A 9,954-nucleotide genomic window follows, 5' to 3' on the forward strand; every position below is an offset into this window, starting at 1 on the left:
CCTGAAGAGGTGACAGCGGTATGCACGGACAGACCCACGTTTGGTTGAATCTAATTCTCTGGGGTAGTAAAGCTGAGGTCCATGGGATACTACAGGCATATATATATATATTTACACAGGTATATATACAGGATATAGTAGAGCTGCTAACCTTCATCAACAGCTACCTTATCTCCAGAGGCACTGCCATGCCTGGCAGGCAAGCGAAAGCTGGTTTAAGTAAGCTTGCTGAGGCTGCAATCACACAGCTATTGGCAGCCCAGATACACCTTTAATTTAAACTGCTTCTCCACTTTCCTGATTGCCACAGCATGCTTTAAGACAAGAGTGAGCAGTAGTCACTTCTGAGGTTAGACAGCTCTCCTGCTCCAGCCTCAAGGAGCAGAGGAATCGTGCTGAGGACAGCATCTTTTCTAAACTGGAACCAAAGAGCCTTGAAAACAGAGCTCAGGTGACTGATTAGTTGAAGTACTTAGGGTTTCCACACCAAAAGAACCAAATCTACAGTTGCAGCATAATTCTGGTGCGAGGCAAATTTTTGTCTTCCCCAGATGAAGATTTAGGTGAGGCCCTAAGCTGCCACTCTCAGAAGCCTCAATCAGGCCTTAACATAAGGCTAGAGGATCCCAGCAAACTGAAACAAAATGGTTTAAAAAGCAAGAAAAACATGTCCTCTAACAGCTAAGTCCTAGCCTGGGGCTTTCAAAAATGCCTAAACCACAAGGAACTAAAGGGTTTTTTTTTTTCCTTAAACATCAGAGCTTTCAAAAGTAACATGGACCCTGCCAAGCAACCCTGATGTGCTTCCCAGGGAATGTGACAAGGCGAAAGTAATGACTAATTACAACGGACACCAGAGCAAAGTAAGAATTAATGGGAATCTACGTTCCGCTCTGCATGAGCATGAATGTTTGTTTTTCCAGGAAAAGTCCTAAGATAGCTTGTATCTCTGGTGTCATAGGGGGCCAAACACTGGAGAAAGAAAATCGTTTGGGAGCACGTAGCTCCGTGCCAATGACTGGCAAGCAGGCGTTAGCTGACGATTTTATGCTGCTGGACAGGCATCTGTTGGCAGACACGAGGGCAAAGGGAAAGCCCTGGCTATGCCTATTGCACAGGAACAGCAGGCTAGTGTCCTGTGACATGGAGGGAAAATTAATTTGGGGCAATTACTTGTGCTCTAGCCAGAGAGCCTAAGCTACAGGGCATCTACAGCTCCTGGCTTAAATGCTGTCAAGACATACCAAAGAAAATCATCAGTCAGACCCCTCTCTCTCCAAGCATTCAAAGGCAACAGGAAACATTTTGTCAGGGCTCCGAGGCTGCGGCAGCCAACTCCGGCAAGCACATACACACGTCTGTATTCGCAGGCAGCACTCACCAATTGGGATTTTCCGAGCTTTCCCTGAAGACGGATTCCTCACTTAGCGACGCGTACTGTGTCCACGTAAGACAATGGGTTTTCATAGACATTTTTCTTTTCCGCATATTAAGCCAAGATTCCTCTTCCAAGTAGATGTCAGACACTTTTAAGACACTGACCTGGCAAGTAGAAGAATTACAACTTTGAAAGTAACTGTTTTGAGGGCAGAAGCACTTCTCAATATTTTGAATATATTACTAGCCTCAGATGACAAAACTGAGGTTTAAGGAAGAGTCACCTGTGTTTAGCCCCTGATGAGAATGGTAAACTTCGACAGCAGCTACTAAACGCCATGCAAGTGCTCAGAGGTTTTCAGAAATTGCTCAGTCCCCAGCCAGACTTCCAAGACTACTAAACGCTAAGTTACCTGAATCCCTTCATATTTCCTGTCTTGCTGCTGATGGCCTATTTAAAACAACGAAGGATAACAGAACTCATTTACAAATAGTTGCATGCAAAACACAGACAAAAACTGCCAGTCAAAACACACAGATGCAACAAAAGCTTTCACCTTTGCACCATCCTGTTATCAGCCTCTCACCCCGTCTAAAGGCTACAAAACGCTGCCTGCAGCTGCAAGGCTACATAATCCGCCTTCATTCATAACAAACCCATCACGTTCTGCAAAAGGGATTACAAAATCATAGTCCAAACACCAACTCTAACTCCCTTCTTCAGTTCCTGCGCTGAAAGAAATCTCCCTCAGCCAGGCCTTCCACTTTTAGAGCCCACTTGCCAAACTAAAAGACTTTTATCTAGCACGTGTGGGCTAAAGAAGGGATGGAAATCTCACCATTAGTTTATTTTACATTCTGCATGTATAGGACAATGATATGTTCTCCTTGGTGGATGAGGCTTGAAAAAGAAAAACAAATATTTAGAAGCATAAACATACAACATCTTGAGTACCAAGAAAAAAGGTACATACTGTTTAAGCATGCAAGCTGTAAAATAATACAGTTATTGAACCATGCATAAACACAAATATACTTTTCTGTACATAGACTATCTTATGCAAGATACTCTACAATAAAAAATATAAGTTAAGGCTAATTCTCATTGCACAAACTGTAAAGAAAGGACTGATACAAAAAGGGACACAGGAGATAAACAATTAAGGGGTCACACATCCCAATGGCTTATATTTTCTAGAGCTTTTAAGGATTCATGCCTTATCTTTTCTATAGGGATACTATATTTAAGTTGCAACTTGCTATGAGCACGTTAATAATAATTTTTCTTTCTGAATTCATTTACAGAATGGCTTTGTAAGAGGCTACAACCCAGTGTGTTCAGAAGTCATGGATCAGACATCCAAAATCCATGAGATCAGCTTAGAAATAATTGCCCAGCGTATATGATCAGCCGCCTTCTTTCTGAGATTTACATGCATCTTCTCCCATCTGAGACCCAGGAGATTGGGCTTCATAAAAATACCATCAACCATATGAAAATTGTGAGAGCTGACAACAAGGTTCCTGTATTGGAGTGGGGGGAAATGCCCGAGTTTCCACTGCGGCCCGTTGATGGCAACGGCAGCGGCATCCCGGGACGCCGGGGATGCAGGAGGGCTGCTGCATCCATCCCTGCCCGGGCTCCCGCTTGGATGCGGCTGCGGGAGGCAGCCCTTGGCTGGGGCAGCCCTCGGCTCCCGCGGGGAAGGCACCAAAGCAGTAACTGGATACACCTTGCACGTAACATTTCCCAACGCCCACGCGCTGGCTTTACAATGGCATAACACATAACTTGATTAAACTGTTACCTTTCTTAAGATTTCAGGAATGACATTCTGACAGGTTGCAATTCTCCTCCGGTAAATAATCCCCGTAGACAAATCTGATGACAAGAAGAAATTAGAAACTTACAGCAGCGAATATTACCATTTATCAATAAAAATAAAACCGTTGGAGGACTTAGCAGGAGGCCAAATGTGCAAGCAGAAATGCTGGCAAATTAACAGTACATTGTGATTTTTTTAAAGTATAACCCAGTATTTCTTCTCCTTTGCCAGACAGAAGGCTGTAAAAAAGACTGTTACAGGCATTTTGCACTGTGCCTCAGGAGGAGGGTTTCTGCATCCCCCACTACTACCAGCCCCCCTTACCCCCCCCCCAAGAACAGATGGTGCGGTACAAATATTTTACTGGCATTTACCCCAGTACTGAGCAGCAAAGCCCTGCCTGCAGAGCCACCTTCTCTGGGCAAACATACTGCATAGGAGATCTGCAAAGAGTCCTGTCTCATTATACATTTATTCTTCTATTGAATTGGACCCAGTGACAAGGACAAAACTATCTATTAGGAAGCAAATTATAGTTATTTAGTATCTCCAGAAAAATGTCTGGCTTTTAGAATCACTTTGCATTTTAATATTTAATGACCTAGATCAAGAGCAGAAACCTCCGGACGCTCTCAAACGAGAGGCCAGCTGGCAGGCAGCCCACGCCGAAGGCTTCCCAGAGATAAGGGAGCACCTTCCCAAACAGCAGCACTGGGCAGGATCTGTGAGACGAAAACTTCCCGGGGTTCAGTTTCAGAACTCTAACACACACATCACACCAACAGCAACATGAAGCATCTCCATGCGATGTAGAGCAGAAGCAGCATTCTCCAGAAAGACTGGTGTACTGCATTTGAAAAAAACTGCAGTGGCAGTGCTAATGCTCTGTTCTCCTGAAACTCAAAGCAACCTCAGTACAGCTTGCCTAGAAAGAGAGCACAACCCTGGAATTAAGAGCCACCAAACCTAAGCTGCAAGACAGAAGACGACTCTAGGTGTATGATAAAGAGCATCCATGAGCACGTGGGACTAATACTTGAAGTCCAATAGGTCTTGTCTCATCCCAAATGAGAATTTGACTGCAATTCCAGTATGGGGAAATATCATGGCTATTTCCACACAAAGTTTCACAAGACTTGCTTCCCATACAGCAGCATAACTGTTTAATGCATATTCTCCATAGGTGTATTGCTTTAAGTGCCTAATTGCAAATATATGTTAAATTGCAAACTCGGCAACTGGACAACAAAAATCCACGCGGTACCAGCATCCTGCTCTGACCGATGTGCTCCCACCTGAGCAGATATTTTTTCCCCTTCAGTATCATGAATGACTGGCAAATGGTGTAGTCCAATTTTCAGTATTTCAGGAATTCTAATTGCAAAAGCAGCAGACTGAGGATCTGTGTTCACTTTGTAACCATTCGCATCCCATGAGACAAGTGGGCAAATACCGATTCCTGGAACTATTTCCTGATCTGTAAAGTGGAAACAGCAATATACCCCGCCTTCAGCAGGGAACAGGAAACTGCAGTAGCGAAATGTGTGTGGAGCGCCTGGCGCTGGATCTGGAGCTCACTACGGTTAATGCCAGAAGCCTTAAACCTGAGCCCGAGAGCACTGCAGGCAGAAATCGTCACAGAAACATGAAGAAAATGTACTGCAAAAGAAAATACTATAGAGCAACTAGGCAAATCACACCCAAGAAGCTCAGAATAAGCTGAAAATTCAAATACTTAGTGCAATTAAATGCTTCTGGGAGAAGGTTTAACATTTTCTTGTCCCTGCTCACACCACCCAGCACTCTGGAAGCCCACCCACATCTGCAGCGCCGCCTTCCACTGACACACAGCTATTAATTAACCTTAAAGGTTGTGAATAATCTTAGTGATCCAGCTTACCTGTTTTCTCTTCCACTGTTTCTACAGCCGTGACATGTTTCTCCATGGGACTAGGATACTGGGACAGAAACGCAAAGTGTAAATGTTACCACGTGTCTGAGGGGTAGAAGAAAACAGCTAATAGTCACCGATGAGGTCAAAAGCAGTTTCATAGCTTCTCTCAACAGGTGAGAGCTGCTTTATGTTAACAATCTTCAAATTAGCTAAAAGGAAGAATCTCAAATGTTTTATTGAATGTACAACTCTAGTTTATGGCTGTAATATTAGTTTAGCTATTGAAAAAAATCAAAACAATAGAAAACCCACAATAGTGCTACAGAAAAACTGCTTGAAGGGGAGGTTTTAGCTCCTCTGCAATGTACAGACAGAACCAGACGTTTCCATTTCCAACAGAAATGAAGTGGGACATAAACGCTGAGCTCTCAAACTGTACCATGTTTTTCAACCCGGAGCTAACCCCAGCTTGCAGCAGCTTGGCAGATCCAGGTCCCGTCGGGCCGCTCCGCGCAGACGAGCGGCGTCCCCAGTTCCTGCAGGGCTGCCTGCGCCCGCCGCCGAGCACGTTCACCCTGCAACCCGCTTCCCGAGGCAAAGGAAGGACAGCGACCGCACAGCGTCACCCCAACGCCGAATATCGCATGCAACGTTTCACCGTCCTGCAACCGTTTCTGGAAGACTCGGCAATAGGACATCACTCGCGACCACTGCGTGCAAACCCCTTTCGGCAAGGGAGCAAGCGTGCCGTCCTGCTCCGGAGGAGGCAGGAGCGAGGACTTCCCACCGCCTCCCCCTCCTACGGATAACCGCCTCGCACCTCGGCTGCGCAGACGGGCTGTTTCCAGGCTGAAAGAAAGGGATCTGCGTACAAGAGCAAGGCTGCAACTCAGACCTGCTCTGCCCAAAGAGGAGCCAGAGGAGGCTACCAGGCCTGTATCGCCCATTACAAAAAGCAAGCAACATCCACAAGAATTATGAAATCTAAAATTTAAAGCACAAGACACCAAACTCGCAACCTCTGTGTTAATACAGGTGCCAGACTGAAGAAATACTTACTACCAGATAAAGATTAACATTAAACGAAAATATGAAGCATGAGCAAAGATGGGAAAATTGCATTCCAAGACTAAGGGAGTTTAGGCAGCGCAATCATTACAAGCGATAATAGTTGCTCTAAAATTCCGATTTAGAAGAAATCTTGGGTTCTGAGCTAAAAAGATCTATAATTCCAGAATAGGCTGTTCTACAATCCAGCTCTACTATTTTTTCTTGCTGCAGAATAAAAGTTGATTAGAAAAAAGTGCAAGGTTTTCAAGCCCTATTCTGTGCAAAGATTGGAGGCTTCTCTGCAACACGCTGCTTTGAAATGGCAGCAGTGGTATAATTACGTTATCAATGTAACTTACACGGCGAGGCCCAATCGTGTGAAACAAAGAGCCATTTACATAAATCTCTCACTAAATAGCAGGCTCTATTACCCAAGTGTTCAAACAGAAATAGACTCAATTTCCTACACAGCAGAGTAAAAGAAATAATGCTAAGAGCTTCCAAGCAGACTGAATGGCTAAGAGAGTCTAACAGCCACAAAAACAGGCTCTCCAGGCAACCCCAGCCTCCCCGCGAGGTGTCCGATCCCTGGGGATGCTAAAGCTAACGGCAGCGCAGAGCAGAGATCTCAGCCCGGCAGTAACTCCGTGCTCGGAAAAACTCCTCCCCAGCACTTTGGGCACACAAGTCCCATCCCCGCTTTGCAAGACTGCCCTGAGCCCCAGGGCTTCGGCCCTGCCCCGGAGAGCCAACGCCAACCGCCCCGCAGTCACCCCTTCTGCTCGGCACGGCCCGGCGAAGTCCGTGCACTGCAATTGCTTTCAGAGGTTACAAGTGACATGGACTCCCACGTCCTCCTTCCCAGCTCCTCCTTTCGCGGCAGCTCACACGACAGCAAGGGCTTGCAGAACTCCAAAAAGCCTGGAGAGAAGCGAGTGCAGTCGCCCTCGAAGGCTCACGGCTTGACCAAACGTGTGCACCAACTTCTGACATGCTCTTTGGCAGCACCACCGCACCAGCAAGAACCCGACGGAGGATAAAGTCAGACATTGACCTATCAAAGTTATAATTTGGTATGTATCTATCTTGGGAGAGGCAGTTCCTGAAATGGCAAACAAGCAAGATTTAGCCTGAGATACTTGTTAAGCATAAGACAAGTTTCTAACCACCTCCTGCAATCAGAAGTGTCCAGCAAACCCAGCTGCGGACACGAGTGCCTGCTGCAGCCTCAACCCATGGCCGCGCGTGCACGGCAAGGCTTCCCTCGCACACTGCCCGGCTGCAAACGCCACCGCCGGCCACGCGCCAAAGGACCCCCCTGCCCCGGGAGGCAAAGGACACGGTGCCGAGACAAACCGGAGACGGGCCGCAGACCTGGTCTCACCACGTGCTCCTGGGATCTACCAAGGTGAAGCTAACGTCCCCTTGGTGTCCTCTATCCAGCTGGATATCATCGGCTATGAATGAACTGCTTGGAAATAAGAGCAGCAACTGCTGAGAACGGGGCCTTAAACAGCTGCTTATTTCTTGGTTTTATGCCAGTGGGACATGCACACCACTAGATGTACAACTCGGAGCTCCCGGGATGGAAACGATGCCCTCAGAGCACGCGAGCGGGTTGCAGCATCTCCGGCGTCGCCCGCCAAGCAGGGAATGCCATCTTGTGGCCAGGCCTGCAAACACGGCAGCTCCCTCGCCGTCCCCAGGGCCCAGCCAGGCGCGCGGGGCGCTGGGGACAACCCGGAGCACTCGCGGGGCCCAACGCCCGAACCGAGCCGAGCCGGAGCGCAGGCACCGGCAGCGACGGGTCCAGCGTCTCAGACGGTCCTCAAAACACAACGCCAGCGCGTGCTGGGACATGGGTCTGGCGTACACACACAGCAGTCTCCACATCTGGGAAACGAGGAGACACCCGTGATCCCTCTCCTTCCCTTGCTTTGTCCTGGCACAGTCACCATCTCCTTCTGCTTAGGGATAATCTTCACTCCTCGTCTTCGCAAAAGACTTCTCCGGCAGCTGTTATCTAGATCTCAGAGTATATCTGGGAAAAGCGTAACTCAGAGCGCTAGTCTTTCTCAAAAGAGGAATAATTACCCAGATGAAGTGTGAGCATTTCTTGTAATTCATTAGTTCCAATGAGTTTCTGTAATACATTTTTAAAAACATTTGCCCCTCCATCATTCTGGAAAGAGCTCTGACAAATTACTAATAGTGGAAGCCATGGGGCTGACTTTGCCTCTAAGCTATCCATATCTTTGAAGTGACTCTTCCCTGCCCTGACTGATGGCCCTGGGTGTTGGGAATACGTCAGAGCGGTTTTACAGACGCAGAGCGGCAGACGCGGCGTTAGCGAGTGGCGGTCCAGAGCCATGGAAATGGAGGCACTGCATTCCCTACGTGAAGAAAAATGGCAATTAAATTGTAAAGAGCGATTCTTGTGCCCTTATTCGCTCTTCCTAGAAACGACGAGTACGTTTGCACAAACGACAGCAAAAGGAAGCGATTCCAGCGGTCCTGACTCCGAACCCGGGGTATTTAGACCCATCCTACCTTTCTTAGCTGGAACGCACAAGATTGTTTATCAAAAGAAGCAGTTTCTAACCACACTTCTTCAATCATATCAAATTCCTGGTCAGAAGCAAGTAACGCACTTTGCTGGCACAGATAAAAGAGGATTATTTTAACCTTTCTGCTCTGTGCTGTCACAGTTAGGGTCACTATTCACCTCCAGCCGCCCCTCCCGCGTCCTGCAGAAGCTGCCACTGAACGAAACTGCTGGCTGCATTTCTCCTCTGGTTCAAAGCTTTTGCAATAAAAGGCGCCAGCTCTGCTGCTCCCCGACCTCTCACGGGCAAACGCTCAAGCAAACCACGAAGGACGGCCCCGGCCTCCCCCTTTCCAGGCTCATCCGGAGGTTTCGGATGAGTATTTCGGAGCACACCCAGCAGTCAGCCCCGGCGCGGCGGTCCGCAGCGCAGCGTCAGTGCAGACGACCGACCGCTCGGGGCTGCCAGAGCCGCGGGTCACAGCTCCTGCAGCAAGGCGAAACCAGAACACGCCCGTGCTCCTCTTTCTAAAGGCACGAAGCGCACTTTTGCAGAGTCCTCTGCTGGGCCGGGAACGGAACAGCTGCGGGAAATTAACAGGAACAGAAAAACAGAAGCACTGCAGACTAAGCGTTTCTGTCTGGATTTGCTGCTCAAAAAGTTTTCTGGCACTTCAGCTTGTGAGAAAAAAATAGAAATGTTTTTTTCCCCCTTGCAGAAGAATTTAACACACGAGACATTTCCCGTCCTCAGCGCGGGCCGCGGCGCCACCGCCGCGACCAACCCACACGTCAGAAAAGACAAAAAAGGGGTTACTGAAAATAAAAACAAGCTGCCCCGTTTTTAGGGACTCGTTTTTCGGCGCCCACGGCCGGGGCGGCGCCGGGGCAGCAGGAGGCGGCGGCCGCGCTCGCCCCCCCCCGGCCGCCGGAGCCCCGCGGCGCCCCCCTGCAGCCGGGGCGGGCGCGTTACCTTGCGGAGGTAGCTGGCCACCACCTGCTCGAAGGGGTACCGGTACACCCGGTGCACCTCCACCGTCACCCCCATGCCGCGCCGCGCCCCGCGGCCTAGAGGCCCCCGGCCGCGGCCCGCCCGCCCCTTCCTGCCCGCGCCGCCGCCGCCGCCGCCCCCGGCACCGGCACCGCCCCCGGCACCCCCGGGCCCCGCCCCTCGGCACCCCCGGGCACCGCCCCTCGGCACCTCCGGGCACCGCCCCCTGCACCGGGCCCCGCCCCTGGCACTGGGCCCCGCCTCTCAGCAC

General features: G+C 49.2%; 1 protein-coding gene across 6 annotated transcripts in view; it reads right to left on the minus strand.

Moving 5' to 3' along the window:
- The window catches only part of PRELID2 (PRELI domain containing 2), a 64,988-nt gene that overhangs the window by 13,272 nt on the left and 41,762 nt on the right, over positions 1-9,954 (minus strand). For 2 of the 6 annotated variants that reach the window (XM_064521191.1, XM_064521190.1), the window contains exons 1-4: positions 9,666-9,818; positions 5,104-5,161; positions 3,186-3,259; positions 1,382-1,542 (exon numbers count right to left, since the gene is read on the minus strand). In XM_064521191.1, the coding sequence (XP_064377261.1) occupies positions 1,382-1,542; positions 3,186-3,259; positions 5,104-5,161; positions 9,666-9,740 (368 nt within the window). In that variant the 5' untranslated portion in view covers positions 9,741-9,818. Of the gene's footprint in view, positions 1-1,381; positions 1,543-3,185; positions 3,260-5,103; positions 5,162-5,536; positions 9,579-9,665; positions 9,819-9,954 lie in introns of those variants that run through there. The other 4 variants (XM_064521194.1, XM_064521192.1, XM_064521195.1 and 1 more) reach the window with 3 other exon arrangements.

This window comes from Dromaius novaehollandiae, chromosome 15 (assembly GCF_036370855.1).
Source record: "Dromaius novaehollandiae isolate bDroNov1 chromosome 15, bDroNov1.hap1, whole genome shotgun sequence".
Lineage (NCBI taxonomy): Eukaryota > Metazoa > Chordata > Aves > Casuariiformes > Dromaiidae > Dromaius > Dromaius novaehollandiae.